At 39.7% G+C, this 17,708-nt stretch overlaps 1 protein-coding gene across 1 annotated transcript; it reads right to left on the reverse strand.

The window, feature by feature from the left end:
* Nucleotides 1-6,664: 6,664 nt before the first annotated feature.
* Nucleotides 6,665-17,185, reverse strand: LOC130911096 (2-oxoisovalerate dehydrogenase subunit alpha, mitochondrial-like). The gene is made up of 8 exons (XM_057828809.1): nucleotides 16,912-17,185; nucleotides 15,977-16,153; nucleotides 15,820-15,906; nucleotides 15,636-15,744; nucleotides 13,938-14,099; nucleotides 13,670-13,876; nucleotides 13,449-13,590; nucleotides 6,665-8,760 (listed from the first exon to the last, which is right to left on the reverse strand). Exons 1-8 carry the CDS (start codon nucleotides 17,038-17,040, stop codon nucleotides 8,409-8,411), a joined length of 1,365 nt encoding a protein of 454 aa, XP_057684792.1. The 5' UTR covers nucleotides 17,041-17,185; the 3' UTR covers nucleotides 6,665-8,408.
* Nucleotides 17,186-17,708: the final 523 nt, after the last annotated feature.

The raw sequence follows: 17,708 nt of genomic DNA on the forward strand, positions 1-17,708 counted from the left end.
CCACCCCCCTCGGATTGTAAGCCCCACCCACTAATCCCATTTCATCGTCAAAAATCACCCTTGACATTGATAACCTCCCTCCGACAACCTCAAGCAGTTCACCCACCGACCTAGTGTCTCATTTAGTGCTGCAACGATTAATCGATTAACTCGAGTATTTGATTAGAAAAAAATATTCAAATTAAATTTTGCTGCTTCGAGTGTTCGTTCAATTGAAGTGGCGTTGTAATGGTTTGTGTTTGAAACTGTTTGCATTTAGTTTTATTGATTTGGGTGAACACACTGCCCTGTAGTCTGGCTTATTTTACATGGACAAATCCAGCTGCTCTGTTAAAACCAACATGTTGTTTTTGTTTGAGCAAAATTTTTTTTTATGCATTCATAGTTTAGTTTAAAGGTATATTTAGCTAATTTTGGTGGGAATTTGTGACTGAACCAATTGTTAGAGGATTGTAAAAAAAACAAAAAAAACGTATTTTATGGCATTTAAGCTAGCGGACTTTTGCTTTGCAAGTTAGCCAATTGTTCTTTTTGTTGTACATTAGATCCTTATTTTTTGTACTGTTTGAGGCTCAGCTCAGGTATTTTAATTTTTTTGTCCATCCAATTCCTCGATTATTTGAGCTAACTAGTTCATCGATTAATCGACTATTAAAATAATCGATAGCTGCAGCCCTAGTCTCATTACAATACCCATCCCCACTCTTGAATCACTACGCACCTACAGTTTTGGTCAAAAGTTTACATACACCGGGTCCAGGCTGTGACAACATTACAAAGACTTTTCTGTCCCAGCAAAAGCCGGGGCCTTATGGAGTACAGTATGTATGCTCAACAATCCCAGTGGTGATAAACAACAAAAAAAGGGCTAGACTGGTGAGAAATAAAAAACGTTCAATAAATTCTGCCAACCTGTTAACCATAGTATGTCATTCCCAAAGCTCACCAGTGAATCCAGTCTGGCATCTCCAATTGGCTCTGCTAAATATTAGATCTTTAGCTGGCAAATCTTTCTTAATTAATGATTTTATCTGCAAACATAACCTTGACATGTTGTTCCTAACAGAAACTTGGTTAGATCAAGATAAGAGTTCGACAGTTCTGATCGAGGCAACCCCCGCAAACTTCAATTTCTTTAGTGCGCCAAGAACCCATAAGAAGGGAGGTGGGGTTGCCAGTCTGATCAGGGACAGTTTTCAATGCACGAATATTTCATGTGGTCAGTTTGATTCCTTTGAGTATATTGTCATTCAGCTAAAAAGCCCTTGCAGAGCTGCCTTGGTAACAATTTACAGACCACCGAAGTATAACACAATGTTTTTTGATGAGTTTACCAAAATACTGTCTTCTGTGTGCATGGACTTTGATTGTGTTGTTTTAGTGGGTGACTTTAACATTCATGTTGATAATCCTGAAGAAAGATGTGCTAGAGAGCTTTTAAATATTTTGGATACATTTGGTTTATCTCAGCATGTCACAGTTCCAACACATAACAGAGGGCACATACTGGACTTAATAATATCCAAAGGTCTTAACATCTCTGAGGTCACAGTGAATGATGTTGCTCTGTCTGATCACTACAGCATTATGTTTAAAATGACCACCCCTGTCCATCCTCTGAAAAGGGAAACAGAGTTTATTAGGAAGCGTTACATAAGTGATAACACATGTGCGTTATTCACACAGGCCTATGCCTCATTATTAACCCCTACAATAGCTCCAGTGGAAGAACTTGTAAATAGTTTCAGTTCCGGTGTGATGACTGTAATGGACACTATTGCCCCGATTAAGACAAAAACTTTGTCAAGAAAGAAGAGGTCACCCTGGAGAAATGCCATACTAGCTATAAAACAAAAGCAAGTTTGTAGACGAGCAGAACGCAGATGGCGAAAAAACAAACTCCTAGTTTTTTATGATATCTACAAAGAGAGTCTTCGCAAATACAACCAGGAACTGAAAAATGCTAGACAATCATATTTTTCAGAGATCATTAGTAGAAACACCAACAATACTCGCACACTATTTTCTGTTGTTGACAAACTGACAAACCCACAAGCATCAATACCTCAGGAATTGGCATCTGAGGTGTCCTGTAATAATTTCGCAGCATTTTTTACACACAAAGTACTAATGATTAGACAGACTGTGTGCAACTCCGGATTAACAAATGTTACACTAAATGCCTCCCAACATGTCCCCCACGTCAATCTTAGACAGTTTAGCCTCTTGGACTATGCCACTTTAACAGAAATTGTGTCGAAACTAAAGCCCACAACATGCTGCCTTGACATCCTTCCTTCAAACTTTTTCAAAACTGTTTTTCATTGCATAGCCCCAGACATACTTCAGATTATAAATACTTCCCTCCAAACAGGAGAGTTTCCTCAGACTTTAAAAACTTCAGTAATAAAACCTCTCCTAAAAAAACCTAATCTGGATGCCTCAACCATTAGTAATTACAGGCCAATATCAAATCTGACATTCCTGGGGAAAATTATCGAAAGGGTTGTGTTTGAACAGATCCAGACTTTTATGATCCAAAACAATCTTTTTGACTCATTTCAGTCTGGATTTCGGCCACAACACAGCACCGAGACCGTGCTTATCAAAGTCCTAAATGATATTCGTCAGAATACCGATGCAGGCAAATCATCTGTTCTGCTACTATTGGATCTCAGCGCCGCATTTGACACGGTTGATCACAACATACTACTCAGCAGATTGGAACAGTGGGTAGGGCTTACTGACACTATTCTTCAGTGGTTCACATCCTATTTACATGATAGGGATTTCTTTGTGTCAATCGGAAATTATCAGTCAGAACGAACCAAATTCACGTGTGGAGTCCCTCAAGGGTCAATTCTTGGACCACTCTTATTTAACATCTATATGCTTCCGTTAGCTCAGATAATGGAACAGTATGACATCTCCTATCACGCCTATGCAGATGACACACAACTGTACATTTCTGTGTCCCCACATGATTATAGTCCCTTAGTCTCCCTGAGTAAATGCATTCATCAAATCAATGAATGGATGTGCCAGAATTTTCTCCAGTTAAATGTGGAGAAAACAGAGGTGATCATTTTTGGGCCAAAAAAGGAAAGGTCAAAGATAAGCAGCCAACTTAGCACAATGTCACTTACAGCTACAAATCAAGTCAGAAACCTTGGCGTAATTATTGACTCAGACCTAAAATTTGATAGCCATCTAAAGTCCGTCACTAAATCCGCTTATTACCACCTAAAAAATATAACCAGAATTAAGGGGCTTCTGACTCAACAAGACATGGAAAAACTTATGCATGCATTCGTTTTCAGCAGATTGGACTACTGCAACGGTATATTTACAGGTCTTGATAAAAAATCAGTCAGGAAGCTGCAGCTAGTACAGAATGCTGCAGCCAGAGTCCTCACAAATACAAGGAAGCTGGACCACATTACACCGGTTTTGAAATCGCTACACTGGCTTCCAGTGAGTCAAAGGATAGACTATAAAATACTACTGCTCGTCTACAAAACACTTAATGGCCTTGGACCAAAATACATGCTTGACTTGTTAGATTCCTATGAGACATCTAGACCCCTAAGGTCGTCTGGAACGGGTCTTCTGCATGTTCCAAGAACCAGAACCAAGCAGGGTGAGGCAGCATTTAGTTATTATGCTCCTCACCTCTGGAACAAGTTACCCGAACGTCTGAAGTATGCTCAAACCGTTAGCTCCTTTAAATCAGGGCTAAAAACGCTTTTGTTTAGCACTGCATATCCATAACTGTCTATATATTTCAATCTACCTGCCTTCTATTCCTCTTGTGCATATCTCCATTGCTGATTTCAATGATTATTATTAGTAGTAGTTTTGGCTTTATTTCTATTTTTGTTTTATTTTCATTTATTTATTTTTATTCTGTGATTAAATGCGATCTTTTGTCTTGGTTTTTACGTTGTGTTGATTTAAATGTGATTTTTATGGTTTTCATGTGATGTAAAGCACTTTGAATTGCCTTGTGTTGAATTGTGCTATATAAATAAATTTGCCTTGCCTTGCCTTGCCTTACACTTGTGAAGAACATAATGTCATGGCTCTCTTGAGTTTCCAGTTATTTCTACAACTCTGATTTTTCTCCGATAGAGTGATTGGAACAGATACTTTGTCACAAAAAACATTCATGAAGTTTGGTTCTTTTATGACATTATTATGGGTTAACAGAAAAAGTAATCAAATCTGCTGGGTCAAAAATATACATACATGGATCTGAAAAAGCGAATCATTGACTTGAACAAGTCAGGAAAGTCACTTGGAGCCATTTCAAAGCAGCTGCAGGTCCCAAGAGCAACAGTGTTTGTAAGTATAAAGTGCACGGCACTGTTTTGTCACTGCCACGATCAGGAAGAAAACGCAAGCTATCACCTGCTGCTGAGAGACATGTGGTCAGGAGGGTGAAGATTCAACCGAGAATCACCAAAAAGCAGACCTGCCAAGAATTAGAAGCTGCTGGAACACAGGTGTCAGTGTCCACAGTCAAGCGTGTTTTGCATCTACATGGACTGAGAGGCTGCCGTGCAAGAAGGAAGCCCTTGCTCCAAAAGCGGCACCTTAAGGCTCGACTGAAGTGTGCTGCTGATCACATGGACAAAGATAAGACCTTCTGGAGGAAAGTTCTGTGGTCAGACGAAACAAAAATCGAGCTGTTTGGCCACAATGCCCAGCAATGTGTTTGGAGGAGAAAAGGTGAGGCCTTTAACCCCAAGTACACTATGCCTACAGTCAAGCACGGTGGTGGTAGTATTATGCTGTGGGGCTGTTTTTCTGCCAATGGAACTGGTGCTTTACAGAGAGTAAATGGGATAATGAAGGAGGATTACCTTCAAATTCTTCAAGACACCCTAACGTCATCAGCCCAAAGATTGGGTCTTGGGCGCAGTTGGGTGTTCCAACAGGACAATGACCCCAAACCCACATCAAAAGTGGTAATGGAATGGCTAAATCAGGCTAGAATTTAGGTTTTCGAATGGCCTTCCCAAAGTCCTGACTTAAACCCCATTGAGAACTTGTGGAGAATGCTGAAGAAACAAGTCCATGTCAGAAAGCCATCAAATTTAACTGAACTGCACCAATTCTGTCAAGAGGAGTGGTCAAAGATTCAACCAGAAGCTTGTGGATGGCTACCAAAAGCGCCTAATTGAAGTGAAAATGGCCAAGGGACATATTACCAAATATTAGCGGCACTGTATGTATATTTTTGACCCAGCAGATTTGATCACTTTTTTCTGTTCACCCATAATAAAGTCATAAAAGAACCAAACTTCATGAATGTTTTTTGTGACAAAGAAGTATCTGTTCCAATCACTCTCAGAGAAAAATCAGAGTTGTAGAAATAACTGGAAACTCAAGAGAGCCATGACATTTTGTTCTTCACAAGTATATGTAAACTTTTGACCACAACTGTATAATAACCCGTCTGATTTCATTTAACCGCTCTGCGCCCTGGTTTACTCCTGCCCTCTGCCTACTTACCATAATTTTCAGACCATAAGGCGCACCTGACTATAAGCCGCCACCCACCAAATTTGACACGAAGATGGCATCTGTTCATAGATAAGCAGCACTGGACTATATACCACAGCTGTACTCACTGTATTATGCGATATTTATACCAAAAGAAAACCGGTAACATTACTTGACAGCAGCATCCTAAGACTGTCATAAAACCAAATGAACCAATTGGCTGCAAAGCAAAGGGGACAGTCAACCTCTGCTGCCACCTGCTGTAAACACTATCATCCAACATGCCTCCTAGCATGCACTGAAGTGATACAGATGTAAATAACAAAATGAATATCTCTGCTAATTATTTCATCAGTTACTGTTCCAGTTTCGTTAATTGCCAGTTATTGTATTCGGCAACACTTTATTTGACAGCGGTGCCATAAAACTGTCATAAGACCATCATAATTTTGTAATGATTTTGTCATGAGCTGTGTTGCAACTCTGTCAGCTTTGACGGAGATAGCCCCCCTATTAATCGGCCCCGTGTCCTGTCAATATCATTATGAAGTCTATGCCTTTAATTTTGTATGAATGAAAAATCACGTTGGAGGTATTGCCTCCTCGGCAGCCACCCTCCGCAAACATGTTTTATATGTATGTCTAAGGCGCAACCATTTGTAACTTTTCTGTAGCCGAAGTATTCCCATACCAGCGATTTCGTTTTCTTTGATTGGGAGGGGGGTCAGGAGTTTCACTTCGTCCTGCCATCGTGTAGCACAGCTGACTCACGGACACTGAGCAACAACCGGTGGGGGAAGGGTTAAGTCTTGTAGCTGCAAGCGAGGGTTTTCGCCACGCTTTTTGGGACATAAAAAATAGCTAATGCCTTAGGGACGTTATGACGGAAAATTGTTGCGGTTTAGAAACCTTGTTTTCATACCATAGTACACCTTGAAACCGGCAATCGGCACATGTCTAATACCTAGTGAAATTCTCCATTAAATTCGACTTTTTAAGAACCCGCGGGAACCCAGAAACAAATGCCTCGCTAACATGTCAGACAAATGCAACAAAATCCTGTCATATGGTCTCTGTGCTTGCAAAAACAAGTTATATCAACAAAGTTGGCCTATTGTTCTAAAAGCTAATTGAAGTAAATAAAAACAAACCTGCGTTAAGTTTCTAGTTGCGTCTTTTATTTTTCCACAAAACATAAAAGGAACTATTAGCATAGTGTATCTGTGCCATCGATGATTTTAGTAACAATGTCAACCAACTGAAAACCGGAACAAAAACCCCATAAGGAACCGCACAATGGCAAGTCAACTTCCTCATTCATACCGCATCCCCTCGCATTCTTGTTACCATTAGTGATAAAGATTAGGGACAGACTTGTGCTAACCGTAAGGCACTGAGCAGAAAACATCTATGACAACACAATCTTCAACCAAACTACATTTTTGTGCATCAGTAATTAACCGGGGGTCCTCAAATGTCTTAACCATGTAATAAGTCATGCTGTTATCCTATTAGCATCGTTGTCCTGTTGAATAAACATCCGCGGCTTTTTGTGACCTGAATAAGTGAAAATCTTCACATCAAAGAAAAAAAGCACAATAGCAACCTAAAACATTGACTTGTGGCCCGTTTTTCAGGGAGAAGGTTGTAAAAACAAAGTACTGATGTTAATCGTTTAAGGTAAAATTTGTTTAAAATACCGTATTGGCCCGAATATATGATGTTTTTTTGCATCGATATAAGACTGAAAAAGCAGGGATCGTCTAATATTCGCGGTCTAGACATTATACCCATTCACGACGCTAGATGGCGCCAGATATCATTGAAGCGATGTTCTGTCATGACAGATCTCAGCTACTCTCAAGTTTAACCAGTTAACCAGCAATGTTTTTCCTCATTCAGATGTTTCAAGACTAGTTAGACTTCACTTTGATGGTTAATGCAATTATTGCAATTTTGTTGTTTTATCACAATAGATTGGTTTATTTACATTTCAAAAACCAGAAGCCATTCATTTATGAATGTGATTGCACTTTAGTTTACATATCTAAATGTTCAGATATTAAGATTTGAATGAGGCAAAATAACATGCTTTTTTTCCTCATATATTGTTATAATCATTTGTTTTGGATGCACTGTAATTATTTTCTGTATAGAAATTAATTTAAGTCTTTTTTTCCCCAAACTTGAGTCTTGAAAAAGAGAGGGTTGTCTTATAATCAGGGCCGTCTTATATTCGGGCCAATACGGTACTTCCTCAAAATATTCTTTGAAGTAATTTTTGAGAATGATTTGTCGCAAGGACAGACGCAGCATTAGCATTGCCCGTTTAATAGTCACGTCACACTTTTTGAAGTTATAAAAATTTTATTCTGCAACAAAGACTTGGGGGGGGATTATTGTAACAGTAAGTTGTCTCATTCATAGTATGACTTTGTTTACTATTTTTAAGGGCAAGAGTTGCAGAAATTGAAGGTATTAATGCATTTTGGTGTGGTAAAAAGTAATTTCCCCTCCCCCCCCAAAAAAAAAAATCTGAGGAAAAAGTTGCCTGTTTTTAAAAGTCACGAACTAGCTTGATCAAAGGTAACCTTATCTTTTCCTTTAATTAACATTTTTTTGGGAACAAAATTGCACTTCAAAATATTGGTCAAACAATAACGAAATAGTGTCACTTATGTAACGATACAGCCTTACTCCAGAGCATTTAACTAGCTCAACGCGATGATAGGGAGAAGTCGTTGGTTTAAGTTCCCCATATTGTAGACAGTCATATTTGAACATTTTAATAACTTTTAACAAGCGAATTGGTCATTTTTATGAATATTTGACAGATTTAGTCAAGTGGCCCTGACACATGATCATTTGTTGTTTGAGAACCTCCGGTCAGTCTTAATGATTTAGTGAGAGTCTTTGTCATAAAGGTCAACAGGGTAGTGCTCCTTGTACTGCTGCACGTGTCTGCGCAGCGCCTCGCGCTGCTTTCCGAGCGCCGGCGTCATCTCCTCGTAGACGTCTGTGAAGAGCAGCTCCGGGTTGGGTTTGAGGCGCTTCTCGGCCCGCTCGAACACCTCCATGACGGTCTTGCGCGACTGCTTGCGCCAGGCGCGCTCGTCATCCTCGCTCCACCAACCCCGCGACGCCATGTAGTGTCGTAGACGCGAAATGGGGTGGTCCTGCTTGTCCCAGTAGTTGACCTCGTCCACTGAACGGTACGCAGAGCTGTCGTCGCTGGTGCTGTGGTGGCCGATTCTATCAGAAAATTGGCTCATAAATCACTCATAGAAAAACTACACTTGGACAGAAAATGTTTTTTGGGGATAATTGTTTTTTTATGAGTTCTAAATTATATTTTGAATCTGACTAAAATTAGTGAAGTTAGTGCATTTTTCTTCCCTGCAAATGAGGAATTTTAAGATCACAAAAAATGAGAAAATGACCAATAATGTCCTTAGCAACAATTCTTTATTAAAAATGTTACTTCCATGTCCCGTTTTTATCAATTGAGAATTGGCGCCACCAACCGAGGTATTGCATTTATCATCTGACACAGTATAATAGACCCTACCCACCGACGTCACAAAATCACGTGCTCGCTGTATGGTTCCGCCCCCTTGTCCGTCATTTTGTCTGTATTATCAATGGTTTCAATTGATCGAGCAATTCATAATGCATTTCATGGAAGACCCGGTGCTTTCGGATGCCGTAAATTCACTTGATGCGTTGCATTAAAGGCGTTATGTGGAAAAGCTTCAGTTTATCCATTCGCCAGATCCATATTTGATGCCTAAATCAATGTTTTTCGACCCGCTGTCTCCGCCGTATTTGCCTGACATCTGTTAGCTACCCTGAACTGTACAACTATCTTGTCCACACAAAATCAGCCTATTCTCACGAAAGTTTGAAAAACTTTAAGAGCTTGGAGGCTTATCAATACTTCGTTGCTGGTTGGGTGAAACAGGTCCTCGTCCACGAAAATTCGGCAGGAATCTATCTTGTGCTTGGAAAGGTGAGTTAAGAAATTTTCAATTCAAAATCTTTTGTTATTGCTAACATCCACTGTCAAGTCTAATGTATTTCATGTCGTTTTTCAATGGAGTTAGGGCTTTTAATGTTTATATGGTTTAGCGATAGCACTCTCACTACATACATACGTGTATGTTGTCGGCGATTAGCCTAGCAATGATCTTAATTGTGGTTGTCAGCCCAAAACCCTCTAAATATGTATTAAATGCATCTTACCAGATATAAAATGACTACTACATAATCTGTGGTAATCGTTTGGAGCCCAGTTTTCTCGTCGAATTGCAGCAGCCCATCTCGCTCTCTTCTCTCCGGGTCTCTCGGAATCCGGTAGAACTTCAAGTCACTCAGTCTTCTCCGTCTATCTTCTGTTATTGCAACCGACCGCCACACACGCCTTCACCATTTTGATTATTAATGTTAACGAGCAGAAAAACACGTCGTAAATAGGAGGAATGTACGTAGCCGTAACAGGTAAACATGATGTGTTGACGGACAATTGGGCGGCACCAGTCAGGGGGAAGGAGTTGTGACGTCACGTGGGTAGGGTCTATACGTATGGCAGTGGTTCTTAACCTTGCTAAAGGTAGAGAACACAAGTTTCACATGTGGATTCACCGAATCCTTCTGAATTGGATAATGCAGTAATTTATTTCAAAACTGATATACTAGTATTTGAGCTGGTAAGCTAATTAGAAAATTCCCATTCTAAACTCTTCTAATTTTGACAGCATGTTTTATAAACGGGTCAAAATTTGAGACCGCACTGCCCATTGATCTGTTGTATTCCTTCATACCAAGTGGGAGTCATCTAGCAGTTAAAAGAAATGGATTAAGCCTGTAAATTGGGAGCAAACCAGTCTAAAAAGCCACTTTGCCTAGCTTTAATCAGCATACGAAAATGGGGCTCTGTTTCTTTACCTTCGCCCAAGGACGTAGGTTTGCATAGGGACGGTAGGGACAAAACACTACCAACTTTTCAGGATGCTCAACTTGTCCCCATTAACTTTTACACAACCTTAATTGCATTATACAGTATAAGGACTTCCGTTATATCGGTCATTCAGATTGTCTTCCCATATAATTTAAGGATAGAATTGTGCCTACCATTATTAAATCAATTATTTTCATTATGTTCATGCTAACAGGTATGTTTCCACTTGCTGAATGTGCCGGTCCATTTTTTTCCCTCCTAAACGCACATTTAATTGGCTGATAACTTGACCCCCCCACCCCTCCGATATACTCTCTCTCACACACACACATATTAGAGATTAGAGATATTCGTTTTTTTCAGCCAGCAGCAGCCACTGTAAGAAATGTAAAAACACGTCAATGTTGTGGAAGTGGGGAACACACCACTAATTTTGCTACTGAAAGTGAGACCTGCATCAGAGTTAGCATCCCATTAAACTGTGTGAACTTGACCTGCAAAACACGAGTAGGAAGCTGCTTAGAAGTGTCCTCCTGAATGTTTTCTACTGTTAACATTAAATTAACTGTGAGAAATGCAGTAAACCAAGGTTTACTCCAACAATTTTACTTTGTCTTAAAGCAGCTTACAAAGGAGCTTTCATTTTTTGTTGTAGTGTTTTACTTAAAGGACAGCTCCATTTTTATTTTTGTTATTCCCTGACAAAAGTTTTTTCAGTTATATTTCTTTATTTAAATGTTGAGTGGTCTTAAGACACATGTTTATTTTCTTGAATTCATGAATAGTAAAGAGATCATTAACAAGCTTGAATATATTGTGCATTTTTATGTACAAATAATGCAATATGAATTTGTTAATAAAATCCACACTTTCTGCTGGATTTTTTTGGTAGTTTTTGAAAACAAAGGTTTGAATTGAACGGTGTAGGCTGAACCAATACACATAAAAGTATAGGTTAATACAGATTTATTTTGCATTGATCATTATGAATGTCCCATCCCCAGCAAAAAGTGTACATGCAGGTTATGCAATTCCGTCACTATCAATGTTCAGACAGAAACAACACCCTTGCCTTCGCCGAACCCCTTAGACTTACTCACCGAACACCTGGGGGCACCCAGGCTAAGAACCACTGACGTATGGTGGGAAAAAAAAAAAAAAGCAAATTTGGGGTATTTCATAGCCATTTTCTCAATGATTGATACGTCTACTTATAAAGTCATAACCAACTTAAGGATACAAATCTTGAAGTGAAGGTTTCTGAGGTAAGTTTATGAATAAATCCAGGGTTCCTTTCCTACAGATAGGGGAAAATTGCAAAGCTTTTTAAGAACAGAATTTAAAGCTGAAATTTCACAGCTAACCTTGCAAATGATCGCAGAATATCAGAAAATTTGACAGTTTTTACTAGGGCTGTCAAAATTATCGCGTTAACGCGCGGTAATTAATTTTTTAAATTAATCACGTTAAAATATTTGACGCAATTAACGCACATGTCCCGCTCAGAAAGTATTCTGCCTTTTGGTAAGTTTTACAGCAAGACTTTTTGTGCTGTCCAACAGCGAACTCTTGTGGTCGCTTTGCGACATGGTTTATTGTTTTCTTTCCAGTTCATTATGGCTGCACGACGTCTCGGGCTGAAAATGTTGTGCTTATATGATCCTTGGACAAGATTTGTCCGTAAGTATGGTTGTTGTAAAGAATGTGCATATTATGTTAGTAAGCGAAATGTTATATTTTTTGTATGAGACCCTTTTTGTTTATGTTTAGTGAACCTGTATAGCGTGCTAAGCTAACGTTGTTGCTAATGCAATGCTTGTGTACTTTTTTTGTGTAGTTTTACAACCGTCTAAAGAGGACAATGGTTTGAGGCCATTTTATTAATAAATCAGATGAAAAAGGAAGAAGTCTAATTATTAAGGCATCGTTCACTAGCTGTCTAGCTTTGGAAAAAGTAGACGCTTCGGAGTGAGGAGAGCATACACAGATTTAAATGACAGTAGAGTGAAATGCCCACTACAGTCCTTTTGTACCGTATGTTGAATGTATATATCCACCTTGTGTCTTATCTTTCCATTCCAACAATTTATTTTACAGAATATATATATAATTTACAGAAAAATATGGCATATTTTATAGATGGTTTGAATTGCGATTAATTATGATTAATTTTTAAGCTGTAATTAACTCGATTAAAAATTTTAATCGTTTGACAGCCCTAGTTTTTACGCATTGCAACGCTTTTTTGAATTCAATGAATATTATACCTGCTAGACTAAATACCTTTTTAAGACTTATCAAAATTAGTAAATTCCAGCCAAACTGGATTGGATTTGTAGCTCTGTCAATGGCAGGCAGTTAATAAAATGCACATATGTCCTCCAAACTATCATATTTAGTATTGACGCTGCACAAGTGTCCGGTTCGGTGTAAAGGCACTGTTATGCTTCTGGGTTGGGGCGTCACCGTAGCTACACCTAGCGACGCCATAGCCTGACGTCCCCCTCCCAGAAATTCCTGACTACTTGTTACGTGTACGGCAAGGACGGTGATTGGTCTGCACAAAACGTCATTTCCTTGATGGCTATTTCCGTGTGAACATCACTGACATCCGAAAATGTCGAAAGTGCATCACTTCGTCCATGCCTCTCAGTGGGTGAACAAGTGTGGCAAATTTTCTGGGTGTCCAGCGTTTCAACATTTGGAGTAAAACCAGTTCTTTTTCGATTTAGATGAGCTCCAGCTTAAACAGGGGCTCTCTGACATTAAATAAAGCATGGAGTGCTACGCGAAACCCCACAAAGATGGGGATAGTGACTGAGCGGCGCACTACGACGCAATGCGTCACTACTACGCAGCGCTTTAAATGCTCACCGATGGCGTAGGGTCGACGCTGTCGGCTTGACGCAGAAGCATAAACCACACATAACATTTCAAATCTTGCGTGTCTACACGTGTTGCTGCAGCGCTGGTGCCAATTCACCTGTATGTCATGGCTTCAATAAGAAACGGCTGATTTTCTGCGACAGCCCGGCGCCGTGCTTCCTTTGTGGCGTTGTACACGGCGAAGACGTCATTCCCGTCCACGCGGATGGACAGCATGCCGTAGCCTGGACCGCGAGCAGCTGGGAAATAGTACACAGTAATATTATTCCTACCATTCTTGGAATTAATAAATTGGACCAAAAACAAGATGATCCTTACCGATGCCGTCGCCTCTGTATTGCTCATTGGTGGGGGTGGAGATGGCGTATCCATTGTTGCGGCAGAAGAAAATTATCGGACACTCCAGGGTGGCCGAGAAGTTGAAGCCGGCGTGGGCGTCGCCTTCGCTAGCCGCCCCTTCGCCGAAGTAGCAGATCACCGCTCTGTCGATATTCTCCCGTTTAATAGCGTACGCGGCTCCCACGGCTGAAAGACACCCACCGAGTCACGTGACTGGACTCGATCCTTCAGAGCATAGCGAACTCACCTTGCGGAATCTGTGTGGCTAGCGGCGACGAAATGGTGACAAAGTTGAGGTCTCGTGAGCCGTAGTGGACGGGCATCTGACGGCCTTTGCCCAAGTCGTCGGCGTTAGCGTAGCATTGAGCCATGAAGTGTTCCAGAAGGAATCCGCGATACATCAACACACCTTGCACACAAGAGGAACAGTCAAAACTGAATGATCTTTCAAAGAAAATGAATAAAATGGCTGGGCTTAAAAACAGATTTTCATGTAAAAATATAACTTGTTCTGTATTTAATAAAAAGTATGGCTAATTTTCTGCAAAAATATGCCACTCGCCCCTTAGAAAGTACAGCTCAGATTTAAAAAAAAAAAAAAAAAAGGGCTCTTTCTTGCAAATGTTTTTAAAAAAATTTGTGCATGGTGGGCATAATTTTACAAGCAAGAACATAAAGCAACAAGCGTTTGGCACATCAGTACAGCACCAGAACTGTAAAAACTAGGGCTGTCAAAATTATCGCGTTAACGAGCAGTAATTATTTTTTTTAAATTAATCAAGTTAAAATATTTGACGCAATTAACGCACATGCCCCGCTCAGATTAAAATGACAGCAGTGTAATGTCCGCTTGTTACTTGTTTTTTGTTGTTTGGCGCCCTCTGCTGGCGCTTGGGTGTAAATGATTTTATGGGTTTGGGGAGTGAGCATGGTGTAATGACATCAACAATGGCGAGCTACTAGTTTATTTTTTGATTGAAAATTTTACAAATTTTAATAAAACGAAAACATTAAGAGGGGTTTTAATATAAAATTTCTATAACTTGTACTAACATTTATCTTTTAAGAACTATTCTTTCTATCCATGGATCACTTTAACAGAATGTTAATAATGTTAATGCCATCTTGTTGATTTATTGTTATAATAAACAAATACAGTAATTATGTACCATATGTTGAATGTATATATCCGTGTTTTCTTTTCATTCCAACAATAATTTACAGAGAAATATGGCATATTTTATAGATGGTTTGAATTGGGATTAATTACGATTAATTTTTAAGCTGTAATTAACTCGATTAAAATTTTTAGTCGTTTGACAGCCCTAGTAAAAACAGCAAACGTGATTGTTTACTGTTAGTACCAAGTCCTAAGAGGGTGTTTTTGCCAAGCAAAGGCTCTGTGAAACGGTGCTGCTGCTGCCGCAGGGACGCTCCCAGAGTGTTTGACCCGAACACTCTCCATTGAAGGGAAGGAAAAGGGGTTTTTGGCAGTGGCGCCTCCAGAAATTTTTCATACGAATGGGCAAATGGGGCCATTTAAAATATTCAGGTGGCACACCAAACAAAGCCATTATTTCAGGTTTTTATTATGTTGTTGTAGTAGTAAACAGGCCAGTAGAAAACAAAGACTTCAGGACATGCCTACTGATATACTTGTGTTTACTGTTTTATATTTGAAGTTACTAATGACTTAATGTACATAATCCATAACAGTCTCGTCAATTTTTTGAGTTCCACAGTTACTACAATCTGACATTATAGCCTACTGGCGTGTGGGTTGGCCAACAAATTTATTGGGGGGCATGTGGCCACCTCTGGCCAACCCCTGGTGGAGTCATTGCTTTTTGGGGCAGTCACAGTTAAAATCAGGCCTCTGAAAGACCATAGATGGTTTAGAAAAGTATTTTAAAATGACACAAAAAATCTGTAGACTAATACTGACCAGCTTCTCTGTATTGTCCAAAGACCAAGTCCTTTGCATCAAGAGCTGCAGCGCTTCCGATGTGCGTGCCCTCTTCGCCGTAGTTGGTCATGTAGAAAGAAATCCTCCCCTGTGATGGAAATAAAAACAAATGAACACCATCCAAGTATAACTCAACCCCCACTCACATAGGAACGGGAAGTACCTGTCTCTGGGATTCATAGAGAATACGATCCATCGTATTCAGCAGCGTCATCTTCTGGTAAAAGTTCAGAACCGTTTCTTTGGAGAGCTGAAAGGAATTGAGATTTTTATTTTTGGGGAGATTACTGACAGCAACAGAGCATAACCTGAGCATCTACCTGAGGGTCTTGGGACGGATTGATGATGTTGCCCTGGCGGTCCATGACCCGGTACACCGGGATACCAGAGATGACGTTAGGTTCGATGAACTCTAGCTGGTCCACAAACTCTGCAGAAGCGCCAGGAAACTGTGGTTTCTCCAGCGTGGAGTCAAATGGCTGCTGTCTGTGTGCTGCCTGGACACATTGTGGAGTGTAATTGGGATATTTTTCAACATTGGAACATTGAAATTGCTTTTTGGTTCATACTATAAATTCAATAAATGACTACATTCAGAAATTTGGAAGCGTGTACTTTATGTGTTGGGAAACACACCCAAACTGAAAGAAATTAAATAACAAATAAATAAACAATAAACACGTGACGTCTCATGCCATATTTTGTTGCGTGACCTAATTTCCGGACGCTCCCACATTTCCACCAATCACAAACGATGTTGTCACACAAACCTAGCCGCTTTACGTTCACTACGAAGTACGAACTCTACAAAAGTCCTACGTTCAACAATTTCCAGAAAAACTAAAAATTATTTACAGGGTGGAAAACGAACCTTTGGCAAATGTTCTCCACAAAAACACATTTTTACTTTTTTCCCCCTCAAAAAGTATTGGCACAGCTAAACACGTGACAAAGTATCGCGATACCTGTTGCTAAGGAACGTGCGCAACAAGGTATCGCGAGATTTAAAAACGTCAGCGTTCCACGAAGGGTATATCAATGAGGCAAACAATTTAAACCACCAAACTGATTTTGTTTAAAAAATAAACCTAGTCAAAGTACGATTTTTTAAAATGACGTAAAATAGCATGTTTTAGGGGTTAAATGCCTCTTCCGGGTTGCCAGACTTTCTGCATGGTAACATTTTGGGGGGCATTTATGCTAACGCGACCTTCGATGTTGCAAAAGTAAGAAACACTACAAAATGTGCACTTACATTGACTCTAAAGGCTCTTTGGTGCGGCAGCCTCGACGTTTTCAGTGCCGCCGCCGCACGAGCAGCATGGAAAGAGGTCCTAAACATTTTGTTCATGAGGCTAATGCTGCTGACAACAGCCGCCGCCATCAAATCTTCAGCACGCGATCTTACAATCAACAAGTTCCCACCGGCAGTCGCACGTCCTTAAAAAATAATATTTGGAATTCGATAACGACACTAGATTTGTCACTTTTCAACGAGCAACCGCACTGACATAAATCCGGTGAGGAAAACAAAGACACACATTTCCAACTCTATAACGGAAACCGCGTAAGGCTTCAAAATAAAACAAATGGTGTTTTGTCGTTTTTCTGTCGCCTGGAAATCTATTGATATGTATGTGTCGCAGAGTTTCTATGAATGGGTTATAGAAAATATTCTAAAGTCACTGTGCAGTGATTAAACATTTTTATGTTCATCACGACTCATAAAAATAACCGGTATCTTTGTAGTGAATTGTAGGGACTTGACCAGACTTGACTGGCTACCTGCAATCAACTTTTTTCCGCATTGTTGTCATTTTACGAAGTAATAACGTACTAATGTACGAAATGTAGGGGAGAAAAATCTCAGATAAAATTAAAATTTCTAATTCAACTTTGTCCTTTGATTCCAGTGAAAAGCAAGAAATAAAATGTTTGAGAAATAAATAAAGTGACGACGGCTACCTGACAAATATTAAGTATATTCTTAAGTAGGCTACTGTAGTTGTATTTCTTACCATTTGCATAATCATCATATTTTTATATGTATTT

The sequence above is a fragment of the Corythoichthys intestinalis genome, unplaced genomic scaffold, assembly GCF_030265065.1.
Source record: "Corythoichthys intestinalis isolate RoL2023-P3 unplaced genomic scaffold, ASM3026506v1 HiC_scaffold_23, whole genome shotgun sequence".
Taxonomy (NCBI): Eukaryota; Metazoa; Chordata; class Actinopteri; order Syngnathiformes; family Syngnathidae; genus Corythoichthys; species Corythoichthys intestinalis.